The sequence below is a fragment of the Bactrocera neohumeralis genome, chromosome 2 (genome assembly GCF_024586455.1).
Source record: "Bactrocera neohumeralis isolate Rockhampton chromosome 2, APGP_CSIRO_Bneo_wtdbg2-racon-allhic-juicebox.fasta_v2, whole genome shotgun sequence".
NCBI lineage: Eukaryota > Metazoa > Arthropoda > Insecta > Diptera > Tephritidae > Bactrocera > Bactrocera neohumeralis.
In genome coordinates, this window is record NC_065919.1 from 47878580 (window position 1) to 47901904 (window position 23325).

The window sequence follows — 23325 nt, forward strand, 5'->3', positions numbered from 1 at the left end:
TTTCACATAATGAAAGCTGTTTGTGCAAAATGTTGCTAGCAACATTTACTAATACGAACTGGGCGATCCAAGCCCAAGTTGACAGTGCAATCTCGGAAGAAATTGTTGGGATCAAACTAACATAAGATATAGCTGCCGTACAAATTGACAGATCGAAATAAAGTTAAATTCCTATCCTACATTCATGTTTGCGTTTTTTTTAACATATTTTTTTACATGCCAGCAATATTTTGCCTATTTATTATACATAATCATATGAAAGTTCACGAAAGCGGTAAGTGAAATCAAAGAAATTATAATATTTAGAAACACATTCATATAAGATGCAACATATGTATGTATGTGTATGCATTTGGTGGTTACTTACGAGTACTTAACACACAGAAATCAATAAAGTGCATGCATTTAAAGTTGTTGGATAATCATTTTTTTTAATTTGCATATATATATATTTTTTGTATTATTATTTATTTAACATATGAGATGGATTTTATTTTATTTTTGTTTGTGTTTTTTGTTTGTGAATTATGACTATACAATGGTAGGCGTTCAAACGCTTGTGATGTTGATAATTAAATATAAATATGTTAATTTATTTTTTAATAATTTCTCTTTTGCATTTTGCTCGGTATACATTCGCTCATAAGACTAAGACTGGGTGTGTACGAAGATACGGGATAAAAATCATTTGTAAGAAAATTTCCTTGACAAAACTTAATTTTAACACATGCTTTGCTTAAATATATTTAAAATTTAAATAATATAATTAATTTGCAGCAATTGGCTGCAGTGCGTAACACAATAATAAATACGTGGTATAAGTGACCTTAGTTACTTTATTTTTTTAACCATTTACATGGCGAAAGAATATTTAAAAGTTTGCGACAAACTTGTAGGACAATCCCATTGCGTACATAATAAATTACTGAAACTAAATTTATTTATTTTATACATAAATATATGACAGTTGGACAGTTAATTGTAATAAATATAGCATAAAAATATTTTTAGAAAATTTCTAACATAAACAAATGCTTATACATAAACAGTAATTACTTAAAAATATTACTCAAAATAAATATTTAGTAAATGTTTACTGCTCACTTACGCAACAGTGTTGCTCATGTGGAGTACAACTCTATATACTGTTATTTAATCAGCAGTTGACTGCCGTGTTCGTTGAAAAATTTACAATCACGCCTAGATGGGCTCGCGAGCATTTGCGATTTTTCTTTTTCTTTTTCATTTTCATTCTCTTTGCTGTTTTTATTATTTTTTAATTGTAATTTGCATAAAAATAATTTGTTAGTCTATTTATAAATTTCACTTGTTGCTTAATAGCTACCACTTAACTGCTACGCATATTTATACGTACGTTTAATTTAATATATTTATACATATATATTTATATTTAATTTTTTTGCTTGTTTACTTTTTGTAATTCTAACCTACAATATCTAAACTTTGAGCATCTGTAACAGTCGCTGCTTTAGTTGTTGTTAGAGTTGTCATTTGTTTCGTATTAGTATTAGTAGCATTTAATAAACCGTTACCATTACCATGCAAATGGATTTGATTATTATTCCCGTTACCATTACCGTAACCATTACCATTGTAATTAATCGTTGCGTTTGCAGAAGATACAGACGTGTTGGATGAGGATTTTGTTAACGGTGTGGTGGCGTTAACAACACCCATGTTGCAAGTGTTATTTGCATAGGCGTTGTTGGGGTATTGTGGCGGTGGAGGGGGTAACAGTGGTGTTAGGCCATCAATTATGTCATCCGAACAGGGCGTTGATATGATTGAAGCGTTCACGTCAGCGTTCGAATTTAGCGGATCCAGTTGGTGGTCGTGTTGTAGTTGTTGCAGATGTTGATGCATTTGTTGTTGTTGTTGTTGTAGAGCCAAATCCGTTTCATTGCCGAAAGCAGGTGGCGGTGGCGGTAGTGGCATTGTTGTTGCGTAACGATCGATGCCATTAGTTGTTGTTGTTGTTGTAAGGTTTGAATTACCATTCGTGCCATGCAATTGCAGTTCGTCGACGGCGTCAGTTAACGAAGTTAGTTGTGATGGTTGTTGTTGTTGTTGGTTATGATGATGGTGCAGATGAGTTGGTTCATATTGGTGTGGTTGTTGTTGTTCATTAAGGTGTTGGTGTTGTTGTTGTTGTTCCAAATTATTTACAAGAGAAAACCGTTCACCATTAGTGGAAATAGCAGCAATGGAAGTGGGTGTTGTTGTATTTGTTGTATAATGATTTGTGGAAACGGAATCGGTGTTGGTGGTGATAGTGGTATTGGTGTTGGTGTTGGTATTCATATTGGGGTTTACACAATAGGGTATTGTATTATGTTGGTTAGTGGTGTTGGTGGTGGTGGCAGTAGTGTAGGCATTAGTAGTAGTATTAGTATTAGCGAAATTTTCATTATAATTAGCATTACCAATTAGATTAGCATTACAATTGTTAGTGTTGTTGATGCTGTTGCTGTTGGTCGTCATATTGGTCAAATCGGGTGTTGTTGTTGTAAACATAGCCGTACTATTATTGTTTGCCGTTATTGATGCTAGTGGTGCGGCTGGTGATGTTGAGATTGTTGGTGTTGTGCTTGATGCAAATGATGATGGTAATGGTGTTGGTGTTGCTGTCTGTGAGTTTGATGTTGCTGGTGTGTTGTTTGTTGTTGTTGGTGACTGTACTGAATTGAGCGACTGCATGTGTTGTGATGCATAATGAGGTTGTTGCTGTGATGATTGTTGGTGTTGTTGTTGTTGTTGTTGATATTGTAAACTATTTGCGCTCGTATTGGGCGTCAGCGTTGTTGGTGGTGTTATGTTGCCACCACTAGTATCAATCGTTGTTGGTGTAGTGGCTGTAGCAGTCGTTGTTGTTGTTGTTGTAGTGTTTGTTATATAATTTGTATTCAGATTGTTTGTGGTGGTGTTGTTGGTATTGTTACAAGCATTTGCATTTGCATTTGCATTTGCATTTAGCACATTTGTATTACTAATACTATTACTATGGTTTACGCTACTACTATGATTATGATAGACCAAATTATTACAATTTTGTTGGGCATTTATATTACCATTGCTACAGATTTTGCTGTAGAGATCCGGCGTGGCCGTTGTCACATCCTCGAATTCCGTGCGCAACGCTGTGCGTTCGAGCAGTTGCAGGTTGCGTGGCAAAAACGAGAGTATATTGTAGATTAGGCGTATGTCCTCGCTGGATGTCCAAACGCCCGGCCGCTTGTTGTGGTACAGCTTGGCGTACTGGTAAATGCTCGCCGTGCTGCAGTATTCCATTTCCATCGCCAGGGACGAGATGGCGCAGAAGGTGCACGCCTGTGCGCCGCCATATCTGTTTGTGTTGAATTTTATGGTGTTCGTGGTGAGTTTGGTGTGCGATATTTGGCAAAGTTAAGATGGATTCGGCGCAATCGGAAAATAAGGAGAAATCGATTTTAATAAAACAATTATGAAATAATTGATATTCTTTCATCTCAGAAATTCAATTCCGAAAAAGTATAAAACATTTATTACTCCCTATTGTTTAAGGCGCACAATTCTGGTGGGAAATTTTGAAAGCTTTTTGGTCTAATTTTTGTTTATTTCGTTAGTATGTATATGTGCTTTTATAAAAATACGATTGAAATGTGCTCTACCCAATCCACAAAAATGGAAACCCCACAATCTGCTAATCCAACTACCGTGGGATAAGCCTCCTCAACATCACAATAAAGTTCTACCGAGTGTATTGTGTGAAAGATTAAAGCCCACGGTCAACAAACTCATTGGACTTTATCACTGTAGCTTGGAGAATACCCTTGAAAAGAGGATCGATACACATTACCTCTTCGTCGATTACAAAGCTGCTTTTGACAGTATGAAAAGGAGCTGCCTTTATGCCGCTATGTCCGAATTTGGTATCCCCGCAAAAGTAATAAGGCTATGTAAACTGACGCTGAGCAATACCAAAAGCTCCGTCACGATCGGGAAGGACCTATCCGAGCAGTTCATTATTAAATAAGGTTTCAGAGAAGGCGACTTCCTATATCTACTGCTGGAGATAATAATTCGGGCTCTAGAGCTGAATCGAGAAGGTACAATCTTTTATAAGAGCCACCTATTAATATTGATATCATTGGCCATAACAACCGCGCCGTTAGTTCTGCTTTCTCCAGACTGGATAAGGAAGCAAAGAAAAGCGGTCTGGCAGTGAACGAGGGTTAGACGAAATATCTCCTGTCATCAAACAAACATTCGTCGCACTCGCGACTAGGCTCCCTCGTCACTGTTGGCAGTCATATCTTCGAAGTTGTAGATAAATTTGTCTATCTTGGAACCAGCATTAACATCAACAACAATGTCAGCCTCGAAATCCAACGCGGAATAACCCATGCCAACCGGTGTTACTTTGGATTGAGTAGGCAATTGAGAAGTAAAGTCTTCTCTCGACGAACAGGAATCAAATTCTATAAGTCACTTATCAACCCCGTCCTGCTATATGGTGCAGAGGCATGGACGATGACATCTGATGAGTCGGCGTTATGAGTTTTCGAAAGGTAGTTTTTGGTCCTTTGTGCATTGACAACGGCAAATACCACAATCGATGGAACGATGAGCTGTACGAGATATACGACGATATAATACTACAATGGCTAAGCTCATGTACCTTAGCAATAACAAATTTTTCAGTGTGTTACGTTACCGAAACAGACTGAAGAGAATTATGTAAATATTAAAAGCCTAAAGGTTTTGTGGTTAAGCCACCTCTTGCGCACATACTACAAAAGCAAGTTCAATAATTCAACTGCAGTTTGTAATTTCTCACTATACTAGAGTTTCACGAGCATAAATATATCTAAATATTGGCTGAAGAGTGATTCTACATTTATTTCTGTGATACAGTGTGCTCAGAAGGCTTCATCGAGTTTATATAAATATACTGCGCTTATTGAAGTCTTACCTATCCACAACGACGATTGGTCCATTGCGATAATCGGCACAACGTTCGTGTACATCAACAATGAAATCGTAAATACTCTTCGGATTCGTCATCTCCGGCCAACTGGGACAGTGTAGCATTTTCACATTTAGCTCGTAATCATCTTGTATCGATTGTATGACAAAATCACGACTAACATAATCGCTTTTGTTCGTTTTACGTAGAAATTTGACGCGATAGTAATCGCTTTCGATGGGTTGCGTGTCATCTGGCCAAAATTGTGCGAAATTCTGCAAAGCGAGATAGTATAGTATATAGTAGATAGTATAGTATAGTAAAATAAACTCCAGCTAACAACTTACAATCTCGTCCAGCGACGACAGCAGTACAATGGTCTGCGCATTATGGTCCCACACCATTTGCCAGAAATCTTTCATGGTATGCGACATCGGATGTTGTGTGACGATGAAGTCACGTAAACGCCGAAAACCGTGGAGCCACGACGCATTTATATAATCGCTACCCTCCTCGCCCGGTTTGGGCGTCAGATGGACACGACTACTCTCAATGGGGAATATGGCACCACGATTTTTCACCGAATTCACCTGCTTCATCGCAGATGCAATGTGTATGTCTTTCGTTTGGAATTGTATAATATTTTTGTACTGCTGCTCCAGATATGGTGTGCAGTTCTTCAGTTCTTCGATTTGCTCGGTACGCAAATTTGTTTCGCCCGAGGCAATCGCCTCGACGAGCGCATCGTGTATGAATATATATTGCTCCTCGGTTTGTACGAGGAAATTACGCTGTATGCGTATGTGTCGTAAGAAACCGAATACGTTTACGACTAATTTCTGTTGTATTTGCTTAAGCATGGCGTCCAAGACGATGTAGGTGCCGGTACGACCAACACCGGCACTACGAGCGCGCAATAGAAATAAATAATAAAAATTGTAGTAGATTCTGATTGGTTTTATATAGAAGCGTACTCACCTGCAGTGCACCACAATGGGACCCGCATCGTCCGGATTCGCAGCGGAGGATTTCTTCACAAAGTCCAACACTGGCAGTGGATGATCGGGTGTGCCGTGATCGGGCCAATTTGTGTAGTGGTACTGATACACGATTTTCTCCGCATTGCATTGCTTCTTTTTCTTTAACTATAGAATATATTAAAATCTAATTTGAGCGAAAGAACTTTCAAGCGTTGTGTTCATACCTGTTTTACCTTCAAGTGCTTGATTTGTAGCGTACGCACAGTGTAGGTGGACATAACCTCCTCATCGACCATTTTCACTTGTATAACACCATAGGTCTCGACGCCGTCCTTCGGCCAATACATATCGCATTTTCGACGACCGCGCTCCACCAAATTGGTAATCATAACAATTATGGACACACGCTGCTCCCAAATCATGCGCCAGAAGCAGTCGAATGTGTCTGGCAGTGGACCCTGCGTGCCGATGAAGGCGCGCGATTTCTGATAGCCATCAATGAAATTGGCATTAATGTAGTCAAGATTCTTTTTCTGTCCGGGCGTGGGATGCAGGTGTACGCGACTGTGATCGTCTGTGTGTTAGAAAGAAGTATGTAGTTTTGTTTACTTCATAAGAGTTAAATATTGCGACTTACAGGCTGTTATATTGAGATAGCGATTCTTGCGCTTGTTCTCTGGATGCTGGGAATGTTCGCAGGGTAAATCATCAATCGACTCGTTTTGGATCGCCTCGTATTCGCGACTAAAGCCGATATCGCCGTCGGCATGCAGCGAGGCCACATGCTTGGCGAATTCATTGACCGGCACAGCGGCGCGTATCTCACCGGCCACCTCGACGGGTGCCTCCCAGTCGACTTGCGGCAAGTTGGGATGGTGTGGCGGGTCGTCCAAGTAGTAGTAGGCGGCATGGAAGCATTTCCTGCTGGAAGAAAGAAAATGGCGAGTAGACAAAAAGTGTTAAAATTATTTAAATTATTTAGGCGAATCTAATGTAAAAGTAATTAATAATGTTCTTAGTAATATTTTTTATTTTTTTATTTTATATATCAAGAAATAATAAACCAGAAGAATGAAATGATAGTTTATGTTGAATCACACTACTGTCCAAGAAATACTTTGCCTCTTACATTCAGATGAATCGGATTCGATATTTCGTTTTGACCTCACGTGGAAAACTACGTGTCTGCGGGTTTTAGAAATATGCAAAAGAGCAATATCGGTCGGTGAATTGACTCTCTGTCAAAAAAGAAATCGCTACGTGGCATCACAGCAGACTTAAATGCTATATACGGTGATGGCTACCATGGAGAATAACGGGACAAAAGTTTACAACCTCATATTAATGGACTGCCGACTGCTCAAAAACCCTGGACAAAAAGCGCAACCGTCCGCCCGCAGTGTGTGACGCTATTTAAGCGTAATCCCGAAAGAGTTTCTGCGTAGTTTTGTTATCACTGACAAAATATGGATGCACTGATGCACGCCAAATTCCAAGGAACAGTCGAAACAGTGGACTTCACCGGTCGAACGTTCACCGAAAAAAGACGAACACTAGCTTATAAACCAGAAAGTGGATGTCCTCCGTTTTTGGGGCTCATAAGGTGTGAATTTCTTGAACAAGGCCAAAACTGACTCTATTATGTAGAAATATTGGGTAAATTTAGGTACTGAATTGCAGAAAAAACCGTTCCATTTGGCGAAGAAAAAAGTGCGCTTTTGCACTTCTGCCAACGACACTACCGGATAGCTCGAACTAGCTTATAACCTGCTACCTCATTCACGGTACACTTCAGATTTGGCCAAGCGTTATATTTTTTGGTTCCAAACTTGAAAAAGTCACGGCCGGAAGGAAATATGTGTCAAATAAGAAAGTGTTTGCCGTCACGGCTTTCTTTGAAGATCTCCAGAAAACATACATATCTCTTAGACCAGTTAAAAATTTTTGTTGCAGAATCGCTGCATTAAGTCTAACGATTTAAATCTGAAGTACACAATTTTCATATTGGTACTCGATAGCACAGACTGTAGGAACATTATGGCAATACTAACCGGTCACTGTCTGATGGCGACACACGCCCGCAAAATGGAGCTGACAGACCGAGAAGACTGCAGGAAATACCTAGAGCAGGGCAGCAGGGAAACAATGGAGCATCTCTTGTGCACTTGTCCCGCATTGGCAAGACTACGCTGTAAGCAGCTGGGGTCCCCACAATATTAGCCTGCCAAAATAAACTAACCTAACGATCTAAGAGGATATTATGTTGAGAAAATATATCAGAATTTTTCAAACATTTTCGACTTAATTTGTAAGCTGAATAAATATGAGACCAGTCACCTATTTAAGACCGAGTTTTCGTCTCTTGGCCTTACTTCGATCATTCTGGAAATTTGGCCTAAAAATATTGGAGTGCCAACATCCTGCACTCAACGCACTCCTGAAGTGAATAACCTCTACTCATGTTTATTATACTCATATTATGTAAGTACGAATATACAAATTGATTGATAATTATTGCTGTGTCTGTGATTTTTTTTATCTTTATGTGAGTAATTGTGTTTGTTTTTGCACTCAAATCGATTTGTATGATTCTTTTTTAATTAATTGCTTATGCGCGAGGTTAATGTAGCGCATTTAATGGCTCGCGCAATGGCAACATGATGAATGCAACATCAAAGTGCGAGCATTTATGCAAATATTTATATTGCGACTGAAAGGCTTTGAGTGTCTCGTGCAATTTCATAAGTAGCCAATAAGGCAATGAACCAATAAAGGCTTGACTTAGTTTATTAACCGTAATATTTAAAATAATAAAAAAAGTAACGCGGTAGATATGTATTTGCGCAAGCATACACACTTACAGACTTTGATAGCTGTACTTAGAGCAGATTAAATGACATTAAATTGCCTGTAGAGCTGCAAGTGCGCCTCAACAAATGCTGCCATTCAGCGAAATATCATAAAATAAAATATATATGTATATATGTATGTAATGGAGTGTATGTGTTTCGGTGTTTGTGCAGCCACCTGTTTGCCAGCGCGCTAATGATGGGCAAATGCACGCAAAAAAATATTAAAAATCATACTTGGGGCATCTAAGTAGTAGCTGAATGCATATAACTGTATAAATATTAAGGGGGTATTCTGGTCTAGAAATTAAAAAAAATCGAAATTTTTTTTTATGTTTTCAAAGTTTAACTATTCAAGAATATGTGTACAGTAGGATTTTTCAAAATTCTAATTATTTTCGGAGATATAGGCATTCTTCTGACCCGGCATCCAAACTGGTTCGGCCGGAACTAATCGAACAAAAGACTTTACGCGAAACTTTAAACGCGTTTTTCTCAAAACTGACTTTTTCGGAACGATACCCACGATTTCTCAGGTTCTACCTGACCGATTGACTTAAAATTTTTATAGAGTCTTCTTTATAGGCTTGTCTATGGTTGGAACTAGCCCCATCCCCAAATTTTAATTTTTATTATTTTTAAAAAATTCGAAATAGTCAGAAAAAGTGATCCAAAAAAACTTTTTTTTTAGGCAGTCGCCATTTTGTGAAAAAAATTTTTACCATTTTTCCGTAGTTCCGGCCATTGCGACATTATTCTAGATTAATAATCTTTTTTTTTTTTGGTTTCAGATAACTAGGAGGGTTGAAATCATGGGTATGGTCACGTGGAAATTTTTAGAGACCCCCCACTTCGTCAGCTCATAATTTTTTAAATTTTTTACTTTTTTTAGTTTTTAATTTTTTTCTGCACTTTTCTAAAAATAAAAAATAAATAACAAAAAAAATTTAATGTAATGTAAATATTAATTGCCTTTTTTTACGACACTTTAAAAAATACCTGAAATGCATGCTTCTAGACCAGAATACCCCCTTAATGTATGTAAGTATAACGGTTTGTATATATTAAGTTGTGGTGAGTTACTAGAACACAAAGCTGGCTGAATAAATGCGCTTTTAGCAAATGAAGTGTAATTTTTTATAATCTGAATTGAAATAGCAGCGTTGAGATACAAGAGATGAGCAAAAACAAGGAACAAAACAAAAAGCAACAACAAAAAGCTAAATAAAAATGTATAAACGCAATTATTGGGTAAAGCGCTCCCTAAGCACTCAATTAAATGAGGGAGAAAAGCGCTGATAATGTGGAAAGTGGATTGAATGGCGTTTCATATTTTTTTAATAATCTTTTTCAGCAAGCGCATAGCATAGAAATAAAAGAAAAAATAATAAAAAATAGTTGCAATTAGTGTAGTTCAATTTTTATAATGCCCACAATGCGCATTATATTTCCCATTCATGTAAAAGTCATTATGCGCTAAAATGGTGTAACGGTGTAAGCTGCAAATTAGACCAGAACGAAATAGGACTCGCGAGGATTCAGACAGGGTGCGCCAGAGTGGTAACCAACCACCAGCGCCACCAACAAAATGCTCAAATTAATATTGCTGATTTATTGTGCTGCTTAAAATTTGCCTAATTCCTCATGTCATTGTGCGTGTGTGTGTGTGTGTGTGCGTGTGCTATGTAAGCCGAGTTGAAGCCGTTTTTTGGGTTTGACAATTTGATTATGTTAATTATGGGTTGACGTTTTCAAAGCAGCCATTTTTGCTACACTCACTGTAATTAAGTAATAAAAATTACTAAATGTAGAGCAGCCATTAGATTTTTAGCTCATTACAAGCGCCAAAGCGGGCGTATTAAACCTGAGAGAGTACACTAATTTGACAGGCATACATAATGGTTTCTGCTGACTTCCGGTGCAGGCATATATATTTAAAATATGAAATGATACTTATAATTACTTCCTTTTTGTTAGATGTTTCAGCTGGATAACTATGTGTGTGTCTGTCAAATAAAATTTGAGAAATGCTCTAAAGGTGGCGCATATGCATAAATCACTAATGAATTCCGTTAGTTTATAGTGGAGTTCAAGTTTAAATTGTACTTCAAAGTTTTTACAGTTAATTTATATTACTTTTAATGATGTTTGCAAGGCATTAATAATCTTAAGTTTAATATTTATAGCACGTTGTTTATGTTTTATAGTTGTCGTTGACTGAATGTTACTCATGCGACATGGCGCACCTTCTACATATACAGCTGTTGACAGCTAATTAGAAACGCTCCCTTTTTTGTAGGTGGCTGATGAGTATATTGATACAAATTTTTAATATACCGTTATTTATATTCCTAAAAGTCTTGCATTCTTCGTGTTGCTCTATTTACTACTAAATTCACTTAGTTTTTTTAGTTGTTAAGTTAAAGTTCTTTTATTTTTTCCCCAAATAGCAAATGCGTTACGATTTATAAGGTGAATTAAGTGCGACAGCTAATTAGAAACAGTTGTTTAAGGAATTAAAATTCCTCAAGATGTTAATTTTTACAAATAATATTATTGATTTCTGGTAAGGGTGTGTTTCAAAGTTCTGGTTTAAAATATATTAAAATAATGGGTTGTCAAAAAAGTCTTGCGGTATTTTTATTGATTTTTTTTTTTTATTGAAATTGAAATGAATTTTTGATGACTCATGCCCAGCTCTTTGACCGATGCTACGGCTGCTACTATGCCGGTCTCTTTCGACCAATTCAGCGATTTTATCGCAATTTTCGACGACAGACCTTCCGGAGCGTGGCGCACCTTCGACCACCTCTACACCAGAACGTAAACGTTGAAACCATCGTTGTGCGGTGGAAATGGAAACTGTATCGGGTCCATGAACTGCACAAATTTTATTGGCGGCTTGAGATGCATTTTTGCCTTTATCGTAGTAGTACTGTAAAATATGCCGTATTTTCTCTTTATTTTGCTCCATGTTTGCGACACTATAACTCACGAACGACTTAAAAGAAACGACAATCAATCAAACACGTGTTAGCGCGTGAAATGAGCTTTCAAAAAAGGTATAGCATGAGCCGATGCGACGAATAAAACTAGAACTACGCGCTTTCAGCGCCAACTAGTGAAAATACCGCAAGACTTTTTTGACAACCTAATATATTATTCAAGTTTATTAATGAGGATAAGCTGCAGCTGTACACCTGCCTTACGTAGTTACATTTTTGACTTTCGTCATTCTGGAAAGACGTACAAACATTTTCGAATCAGGTCAAATGCTCAAAAGAAATTGTTTTCAATGCCCATAAGCATTGACGGTATTTTTTCCTGGAATGGTATAGGTTCGCTCCATATGACTGATGGAATTTTAAATAAGAAGAAATATGTCGACATGCTGAAAAATTTCATTCTGCCATGGACTAAGGACAATTTGCCTGTTATATGGAAATTCCAACAAAATAACAATCCAAAGCACACGGCAAATTCCAGGAATGTTTTGAAGTGGCCTGAAGAGAACACATCTGGGTCGATGTCAAAAAAGCTGTAGGTATCAAAAATATCACAAATATAGATGTTATTTTTGATGAAATTAGGACGGCATGTCAAGCAACACTAGTGGTGCGCTGTCAGAGTCTTATAACGTCAATTCGCAGTGGATGTGAAGCAGTATTAAAGTAAAATGGTTAAGCAACAAAATACTAACTGAAAGTAAGCAATATTTTTTAATAGTAGAATTTTTTGCTGATAAAAAATGTTCGTTTCTAATTAGTTGTCGCACTCAAATCGTTGATTCCACACAATTTTGTTAAAATCTTCAAAAAAAAAAACGGATTTTTAATTAAAATTTTTACTATTAGAGTTTAAGTTTAATGTAAGTTTCAATAAAGTGCGTGAAAAACGGTAAAAATAAGTAATTTATTCGAAAATAATTTCATTTACTTCAAAATAAGTCGCATTTCTAATTAGCTGTCAACAGCTGTATATGTATATAAATTATTATTTATTAATTAATTTAATAATTTATTATAGTGCTAGATTTTGATTTTAAAACTAATAAGCGCCAAAGTTCGTAAATAAATCAAAACTGATTAACTATTTCAATATTATCGCATTTAGTATAAATGTAGGTGCCCTACATGGCGTATGAGTAACATAAAGAATAAACTTAATTTGGAAACTCTATGCAATAAATTTTAAATGCATACAAAAATGAAGGTTTATTTGTCTTTTGGATGATAACATATACGAATATGTATTTATTAAATAAAAAGAATTTTGTTATGTTTGCTCTCCAAAGATTCCCTAATTTATTATATTTCATTTCATGGAATCAAAAGCTTCCTATTCCTGAAATTGTAAATGGACAAATACTGTGTGAGAAGAAGAAAATACACAACAGTTCAGAAAATAACTGTTTTATGGAGTTATATTCACTTGTGAATTAAAAAACAAAAATAATTATTTGCATGAATGTACATATTCTCTGCAAATAAGAGGTAGATCCGGCAAATAGTTTCGAAGACATGAGCGTATTTTTAAAAATTTTGGAAATTATTAGTTCCCAAATTTTATACGGGTTTTTTCGCGAAACTCTGTTTTTAGAGTCGGTAAGGAAAATATGGGGCAAATAACAGATTTCAAGACCAGAGCATACTCCTGTAGAATCCCCAGAGGTGATCTAGTGACTGTTGCCACGAGCAAACAAAAATTATAGAAAGAACACTTCTTCAGCCTGCTGAATGGCAATGAAAGCATATCATAGGAGATGGTTAACCCGATTCCCTAAACGATGACGATAGAACGGACGTTCCAGTCCGACCATGAAAAAGTTCGAATAGCAATTAGCCGTCTAAGGAATAACAAAGCGGCGGGTGCTGATGGATTGCTGGCCGAGCTATTCAAATACGTCGGCGAAGAACTATTATATCAGCTTCTTTGTCCACACAAAAAGGAGACTACAAACTGATTGGATACCGAGCATATCAGATTATAGTCCACAGTTTACAAATTGATGGGACCTTATCAGACCTGTTAAATCAACAACCGACCAGATATTCATCATGCGCCAAATCTGGGATGAGACCCGTGAAAAGAGAATCGATACACACCACCTCTTTGTGATTTCAAAGCTGATTTTGACAACACGAAAAGAAGCAGCCTTAATGATATGCCGATATGTCTGAATTTGCTATCGCCGAAAAACTAATGCGGCTGTATAAACAGACGTTGAGCAATACCAAAAGCTCCATCAGGATCCTCTCAAGACGTTCGATAAAATAATTCAGACAAGAGACTGCAGACTTCTTCAACCTACTTCTGAAAAAATAATTCGAGCTGCTTAATAGTGAAGGTACCATCTTTCACAAGAGTGTACAACTGCTGGCGTATGCTGATGATATTGATATCATTGGCCTTAACAACCGGGCGGTTAGTTCTGCTTTTTCTAGACTGGATAAGTAAGCGAAGCCAATGGGCTTGGTAGTGAACGCGGGCAAGACGAAATAGCTCGTCAAACAAATAGTGGTCGCACTCGTGATTAGGCTTCCACGTCACTGTTGGCAGTCATAGATCCGAATTCGTAGATAGTTTCGTCTATCTTGGCACCAGCACTAATATCAACAACAACGTCAGCCTCGCAGAATAACTCTTGCCAACAGGTGCTACTTTGTTCTTAATAGGTAATTGAGAAGTGAAGTCCTCTCTCGACGAATAAAGAAAGTTACTTATCATTCCCGTCCTGCTATATAGCAGAGAAAGGTTCTGCGTAAGCGGTGTCTACGCCAATAAAAGAGAAGAAGAAGAAGTATCCAACTAGTCTGCAACTAGTGCTTTGGCTACTGTTATAACTCGTTGTCAAGCCACATGTTCAAGTACTTACGAAACATTTCATATTTAAAAGTTGGTAATACTATGACTAAGCTCGAGCACTAGAGTTGTGTGATAGCTGTTTTTTCGGAAGCGTTTAAATAATGCATAGCTTGACTCAACATTCAAATGTGCGTTACAAGCGCACACATACACGTACAGGGTCTTTGCAATGTGGCAAATTTCGCATTTAAATCGCTCTATATGTGCATACAGTTATGTACGCCGAAAAATGAAAGCTTAATGTGCATACTTAATCGCAGGTACGCACACACACATACACACGTATGAAAGTTTCTCTCATTGCTAGTGTGTGTGTGTGTGTAGGTGGCTATGAATATTTTTGCATATGTTGTTGCTGTATTTGCATGTGCATATAAACGAGCGCAAAAAATCCACTTCCACACGCTGATCTGCATATCAGTTTGCCAAGTTGTAATTTAGCATAAAAATCGCTTTCATTTACTTTTTCCTCACCACTTGCCACTGCAGCGCAACGTTTTATCCTCACTCACACACACGCATACACACATGTGAATATGAGTTTTTCTAGCAATTTGCTTTTGTGTGGTGCTCGTCTCCGCTGAATATACTTTCATTCATATTTTGCATTTTAATTTGCGCCATTATTGTGCGCTTAAAAAATATTATACCTGTGCGTGTGTGTGTGACTGCTTGCAATGCAGCGCTGGCTGACAGATAAAGACGTTCGTCAATGCGCTTGGCTGTGTGTGTGTGTGGTGCTTGGTGAATTTTTGTCATTAGCATTTTTATTCCAAAAATTATGTTGTACTCAAAATTGGGCAACAAAAAATTGTAAGTAACAAGAAGCGGCGAGAGAATTGGAAATTTTAGATAATGCATACATATTAGACTTTAGAAGAGAGGGGTCGGTCAAAACAATCGATTACTATTTCTTCATTTAACACTCTGAAAAATTGGTGGCTAGACTCCTCAGGAAAATTCTCTTCAAGTAGGCTTTCTAAATGTTAATAGAATAGTCGTTGTTGTTGTTGTTTTTCTCTTTTTATTTTATCCTTATTATTGGAATGAAATTTTCATATCTCAGTTTCAATTATTTGAAAAAAAAATATGTTCTTCCTTATATTTCTAGGAAATTGAATTCTCTACATTAAACGTACAACGAAGTTTGTAACACATAAAAGGAACGTCTGATAAATGTATGTTTATATGTATATAAGCTGAGTCGGTTTAGCCATGTGTGTCTGTCCATCCCTCAGTTTTTGAGATATCGAACTGAAATTTTGCTTACATAAATTTCTCTTGGCCAAACCGCCCGTATCGCACCACTACAGCCTATAGCTGCCAAACAAACTGAACGATGAAAACCAAGTCCTTGTATGGCAAACTTTTTTCCAAACAATATATCTTGAAATGATGAAAACCAAGTCCTTCAGTATGGCAAACTTTTTTTCGGAGATTATTTGAGAAGATATATATCTTTCGTGAATATATCTTGTCAAATGTGAAAGTTGTCCAAAAAGAACTTGATTCCGATCGTTCAGTTTGTAAATTATTTTAGTGGTCAAATCGGCCGTTCCGACAAATGAGCATAATGACGTTTGCATATTTCAATATATATATAAAAACAGAGAGACTTGTATATATACAGACAGACGGACAGACGGACAGACAGACAGACGGACATGGCTAAATCGACTCAGCTCGACAACTGATCATTTATATATACCCATCAAAATCAAGTTCATTTATGGAAACTTTTTCAAAAAAAAATATTATCCAATAAATAAAATAATATTAAAAAAAAAAAATTGGACAATATTATAGCTTCATGTAACGTTTTTTCTTGTTTTCGTAAACTTAAGTTCTTAAAGAAAAAAGTTTCTTTAAAAAAAGAAAAAAATAATCAATTTTTTTAATCCACTCTACATCTTATTTAGGAATTTTTCAGATTATTTGTCAAATGATTTTTTATCGTTGATTATAATTTATTGCTATACATATCTACTTCATATGTACAAGTATGTTTCATTTATAATATTATTATATTCATATTTATAACTAATTACTTTTTGTGTCTCTTATTTCCTACACGGCCTCAACTCGTTGCACTTTATTTTGACAGATAAGAAGACAGTAAATGCAACTTGTGTTAAGAAATATAGCAGCTATCTCAGTGTTACCTCAGATTAATGATGAAATCATTTGATCATACAAATTAGTTCTGGGAAATATACAGTACAGCTCGCAAATGATTTTTAAATTATGAAGAAATACTCATTGATAAATATCATTAGCTTGATTGCAGCACTCATTTGGTTGCACCCGTTAAATAAATATAGTTGTTATGTAAATTTATTATAATTTGTTGCCTTACTGATTTACTTTTATACATTTTCCTCGGAAAAGTGACATTCATAATTTTAAACTGGTTTTCGTGTGTAAATCGGCGATTGAAAGCTATGAGACAAGTAGATGAAGGCTTAGAAATTTATAAAATATTAAATCGATTTGCGAAATTTATGTATATACGAACTTCTTAAAGCTCCAAACTTGTTCGTAGTGGTAATGTTGAATTAAATATTTTCTAAAGACAATTTTTATTGAATCTTTGAACTTTGACATCATATTTTTCGGAAAAATCAGGTTGAAAAAAAATTTTTCAATATTTTAGGAAATGTTAAAATTTAAATTTAGAAAAAAAAAATAAAAAATTACATACTTTATTTCTTCTTTTTTGCTTATATTTTTACGTGTAAAATATTTACAAAGAAAAAATGTAAAGTAAGGATATGCTAAAAGAATATTAAACTTGTAAACTATAGTTTTTGTAATATTTTATAGTTTTATTATTTTAAATTAACCATTTTTATATTTTTTTTTAAATTAGAGAAATTATTAAAAAATTATTTAAATTAATTTTAATTAATTTTTTTTGTAATTTTAGTTTTATTATTTTTTTTTAACGAATATAATTTTTTTATTTTTTAAATACTTTTTTAAACAATTTTTTAATTACAAGTCAGTCTATTTTTTAATATTCTCCAGTAAAAGAATATTAAATTTGTAAATTTTTTTTAATATTTAAAATTTTCTAATTTTTGTATTTTTTGAAATAATTAAAAGAAACTTTGTAATAATAGAGTTTTACTTTTTTGTAATGTTTTTTTTGTGTAAAATATTTTGTTGTTGTTGTTTTTTAAATCAGAATTTCGCATTTGTTTATTTTTTATATACTTTTCTCTTATAATTTTTTTATGAGAAGTGACTATGTTTCCAAATTTCTAAAGCAAGCTTTTATAGAAAAAATATTTAACTAATATGTTAAAGGAACATTAAATTTGTTATAATATTTTAATTTTTGAGTTAATTAAAAACAATATGTAATAATACATTTATACTAATGGAAGATTTTTTTTATATAAAACTTTTTTTTTTAATTTTTCTTATTATTTTAATTTTTTATTATTATATTTTAATTTAATTTTGTAACTTTTTAAAATTAAAAATTTTTTGGTAAAAAATTCGCTATTTTTAGTGTTTTAACAAAGCTATTATTTTAATTTTTTGAATAATAAATAAATGTGTAAAAATATACTTTTACTTAAATTATAGAGGTTTGTTTTAATTAATATTTTTTTAAATTTTTTTTAATTATTATAATTAATATTTAAACTTTTTTTTTTAATTATTATAATTAAATTTTTTTCGTAATTTTTAAAAATAGTTTTTTGGTTATTTTAATACATTTTTTTTTAAATTAATATTTTATTATTTGTTAACATATTTTTCACTTAAATTCAGTATATCTCTTTATATGCAATTAAGCAAGTTTTTATAAAAAAAATCAAACAGTACTTTTATAATCTACTATTCCTGTATTAGAACTTTTTTTAAGTGTAAGTCAATGTAGGTTTATAAGAAAAACCATATTATAATCCAATTATCCGCAAACTAAAATTTTTTTCCTTTAATAAATTAAGTAAAGCCCTCAAATGTATGCTATGGTTTTTAAGGCATGCTAATAAAAAACTTAGCGATTTCAATAAAAAATATAAATAAATTAAAAAATTCGCAAAATAAAAAAATTAACCGATCAGCCGATCATCCGAATTACTTTTACATCTCAAAAATTATTCTCACCAAGTTAAAAAAACACACGCTTGAAGTGCAAATAAATAGCTCATATCTTCCCTTACTAGGTATTTCAGTTTACTTAGTGAAAGTGCACTAAGATACCGTTAGCAACATTGTTTCATTTGCAGTCATATTAGCGTGTCTAAGTTTTATTATTTTGCTGCTTAAAACCAAAGCCGTAGTAAGCTCATAATCTTTTAAGCTCAACAATTGATGAACTAATAACTGTTAAGCTGTTTAACAATGGAATCTAAACTTTTACTTCGCACCATTTGGCTTAAAGTTTCTTGAGGAAGCAAAGTTTTTACATAAATATTTATATAAGAATTATGAAAAAGATAAGAACAGTTGGCTTAGAAGGCAAGCGCAAGCGGGTGTTTGGCGGTTAGTGACTGTGCGGGAGGAATTGTATGAGAAAACACAGGGTTAGGTGGAAAACTTAAAGCCATTTACCATTGCCAAATGAAAGTATATGAAAATGCATATTTCGGTTAGAGTTGAGGTTTTTCGATACTGCAGCAAGTATATATGTACATACATATATAGTATATAAATTTATACGCAAATCAAAGTAGTAATCTGCCGCAGTTTGCGGTTTTTGTGCTGGGAAGCGTCAATGTGGTTGTTTTTAGGAACTTCCAGTTGCCGGAAAAGTAAAAGATTGGGTTTCAAGTATTTAGGTGTGGTATATAAAGAAATTGTTCTGCGGCTTGGGAGTACTTAAGGAAATCATACTTGTCAGCCATAAGTTTTGGAGATATAATACTTGGTTTATTTTATATGTATGCGTGTATGTGCATGTACAAAAGTAAGGAACGTAATTTGTGCATAAATTCGTTCATATTTGTTTGCAATCCTTAAATAGTTTAGGGTCTTTTGCTATTAGTTATCAGTTGACAGTTATAGGGAATAAGTGTGGGTCGCAGAGCATAATAAAGCTGAATTATTTTCTATACTGATATATATGGCATGGAAAATATTTTTTTTCATCTTTTAATATTAAATAATTAATTAATTAAAAAAAAATATAAAAGAAAAATTAATTAATTAAAAACAAAAATAGAGAAAAAATTTAAAAGGCAATTTAATAAATTAATTTTTAAATGTTCATTTTTAAAAGTTTCCTTAAATTAAAAAATAAATATTTTTAATTAAAATTAAATTAATTAAAATTTAAATTATTTTTAAAAAAATTTCATAATTTATTTTTTATTTCATAATTTAAATATTCCAAAAATTAAATATTAATTAAGAAGTTAAGTACTTAAAAAAAATATATACATATAGAGAAAAAAAGTAAAATAATTTTTATGAAAAGAAAATATTTTTCATAATTACTTTTTTTTATTATTTTAAAAATCTTTCATGATTTATTTATTTATCGTTATTTAAAAATTCAATAAATTAAAAAAAATTAAAAAATAATTAAGTACTTAATTAATTAAAAAAAAATAAATTGAAAAAAATTAAAAACGTAAAAATTTAATAATATATTTTTTTAATTTCCCTATATGAAAAACAAAAATATTTTTCATAATTTTTTTCATTATTTCAAAATTGCAAAAATTAAAAAAATTCAAATATTATAAAAATAATTTAAAAAAAATAGGAATAGCTGATATTTATAGGAGCTTTTTATAGTTTTAAAAGAATAAAGAACAGTTATGACAATCCTGATGGGAGAATGTATAACAGCTCATATATTTTGAATATTGAAAAAAAATCCTCTGTAGTATACTTTTTGTCTGACATACATATGTACATATATTAAATAATTTCTTAATTAACCACAAATCCCGCCATATACAGCACAATTTATGATAAATTAGGATGCATTTGAACCCTTTTAAGACATTTACGATTAAATTTTAATAAATGTAACACTTTCATAAACATTTCATCCCGAAAGTATGCAATGATATGCACAAAAAAAATTTTTTTCTAAATAAAATTAGCAGTTTGCTTGGACATCAATATTTATTGCATTTCTAAAGGTTAAATAACCAATTTTTTATATTTTTGTTGATAAATTTTGTTGAGAAAAAATTAATTTAATTAAACTTTACAAAGATAATTATGAAGAAAATGCTGTTGCGCGCTTAAGTTGTTAAGCAAATCTTCGGGGGAGGAATTTGAGCTTAAAACATTTTTCACGTCGCTTGTAAATGCCAAAGGGAAACCCTGTCGGTGCCGTATAAGATATATTAATATATGTGTATATAAACTGTCAGCGTGAAGAGCTGAGTCGATTTAGTCATGTCCATCTACCGATCGATCTGAAATTTTTTACACGTCCTTTTCTACCCAAGAAGCTGCTCATTTGTCGGAACCGCCGATATCGGACACTATTCACATAGCCCTTGTATGAAAAACTTTTTTATTCAACACGATATCTTCACAGAATTTTGTGCAGACTATTTTCCCAGGCAACATTACAATTTCCAAAAATATTGTTCAGATCAGACCACTGTAGCATATAGCTGCCATACAAAGTGAACGATTAAAACATGAAATGCAACTAAGAAGTGTATTATTGTTTTTTTTTTTTTAATTAATTCCATAAAAAAGGCTATTAATGACCACCCTAACTTCTTCAAACTTCCTTCACATTTCTTTACAATTAAAAGTATTTTTTATTTACATTAAAAATACATACTCTCCAGTAATCATTTCCGAAGAATTACAAAAACGCATTAAAAAGCACTTTAATTAAATTTTTACAAGAAAACTTCCCCAGAAGATACGAAGAAAAGAATAACAATTGTTGTCGTTATCAGCGCCGGGCAAGGTAAGCGTTGGAACAAACATACATATATATACATATATTTATGCGTATTTATATTTTGTATGTATAGATGAAAGTGAGTTAGCACACCAATGTGTGTGTGTGTGTGTTGATATGCCTGATGTTAATATATTTTTATATGTTCAACATTCGTACCTACAAGACAGCCGTAAACTTTTATCTACGCATATTGTCTGATATTTGTTGTTTATTTTTGTCTGTTATTTACACATATTAACACACATGCATGCATACATACATATGTATATGGTATATGCAAATTATATGGAGAGATAAGAAATCGTATGGAGAGAGAGACTGTGTGATTTTGCAAATGCGTATTTGATAACAAAACTCACGAAATATTGACATAATATTTTAGTTAGTGTAAGTATAAAGTATATATATATATATTATGTATATGCTTAAAAATTTCATAAATTATAAACTAATTTCACCAGCTATGCTTTTGAATGTCTTGTTTTGCTATTAAATGTTTTTTTAGTTACTGCGCATTAAAGTTGTTGTTTTATTCTTAGAAAAATAACTAATTGCAAAAACAAAATTACGTAAATAGTGCTAATGACAAGTAAATAAGAATATAATTTTACAAACGTCAATACATAAGTATATATGTATGTTTAGTACCTGACAACAATATGCAATAAGTAGATTCAGTTATATGTACTTACATACATATATAATATATACTTAATTATGTACATAACAATGCATTATATATACATACATATATGTATCTGTACATAATAATTTTCGAAAAATGCGCATTTTCGCAAATATACATACAAGTATTTGTATGCGAGTATTTATTTAGTTTGTTATCGCCAAGCAGCGATAAAGACTAAGCGTGTGTATATGTGTGCGAATGTAAGTAAAAATATATGCGATTCTTTCTAGTTTATTAAAAAAATAAACAGCTTATCATATCTGCTTGAGTTGCCTTAATTAATATTACAACTCTCTAACCCTACTTAGCGCGCACCCTTGCCTTAACGCGCTGTATTCAATATGGGTTAGCCCCACACCTGGCGAAATGTTGCCATGGAAATTTTATGATTTCATATAACAATATTCAGTTGAAGCTTTAATATCGGCATGCTAGCTAAAATAGCGTAGTTAAGAGGCACATTATTGACCGCTTCGCTGTCACGTGACACAAGTTAATACGTATGCGCTGCATTTAGTGGATATGAGTCACCGAAAAGTACATACAACTGCGCGATTTATTACCGGAGGAGCGGATATTTTAAATTGCCTTAGGAAATTGTGAAAATACTTGGAAGAGAGTGTATAAGTAAACGATAACTAATTCTGCCTGGTATCCCTGGAGGTAACTTCATCACAAAGGTGGAATTATACGCGTACGCAGGCAGGGATATACATATACATACATGCATGTATGTAAATATATAATATGTTTTTAGCGGGGAAAACGTTCAGTCTCGTTCTGTTAATATGCTCTGCATGTAAAAGTCATATCAATTCGCTTTTTTATAATTATATAATCAATAAAGACTTATTGCTTTGAAAAACTATAGGTAAATACACATATGTATATGTATATGTATGTATATTTTTATATGTTTATAATTGGATATATTTTCAATTGCCAATTACGAAATGTATGTCAGTGCTGATATCGATAAATACCAAATATTTTTTTTTGTATGATATGTAGATAGTATGAGAAATAACTATATAACCGTATAAGTTCCCACTGATATCGAAAAGTGTATTTTCAAT

General features: G+C 33.4%; 1 protein-coding gene across 11 annotated transcripts in view; it reads right to left on the reverse strand.

The window, feature by feature from the left end:
* Window positions 1–404: 404 nt before the first annotated feature.
* Window positions 405–23325, reverse strand: part of LOC126750933 (tyrosine-protein phosphatase 99A) — a 519418-nt gene continuing 496497 nt past the window's right edge. For 3 of the 11 annotated variants that reach the window (XM_050460766.1, XM_050460771.1, XM_050460770.1), the window contains 6 exons: window positions 6584–6870; window positions 6171–6520; window positions 5945–6111; window positions 5314–5869; window positions 4973–5241; window positions 405–3364 (listed from right to left, as the gene is read on the reverse strand). In XM_050460766.1, coding sequence (XP_050316723.1) covers window positions 1444–3364; window positions 4973–5241; window positions 5314–5869; window positions 5945–6111; window positions 6171–6520; window positions 6584–6870 — 3550 coding nt within the window. In that variant the 3' untranslated portion in view covers window positions 405–1443. The remainder of the gene's footprint in view (window positions 3365–4972; window positions 5242–5313; window positions 5870–5944; window positions 6112–6170; window positions 6521–6583; window positions 6871–23325) is intronic. The other 8 variants (XM_050460768.1, XM_050460772.1, XM_050460777.1 and 5 more) reach the window with 7 other exon arrangements.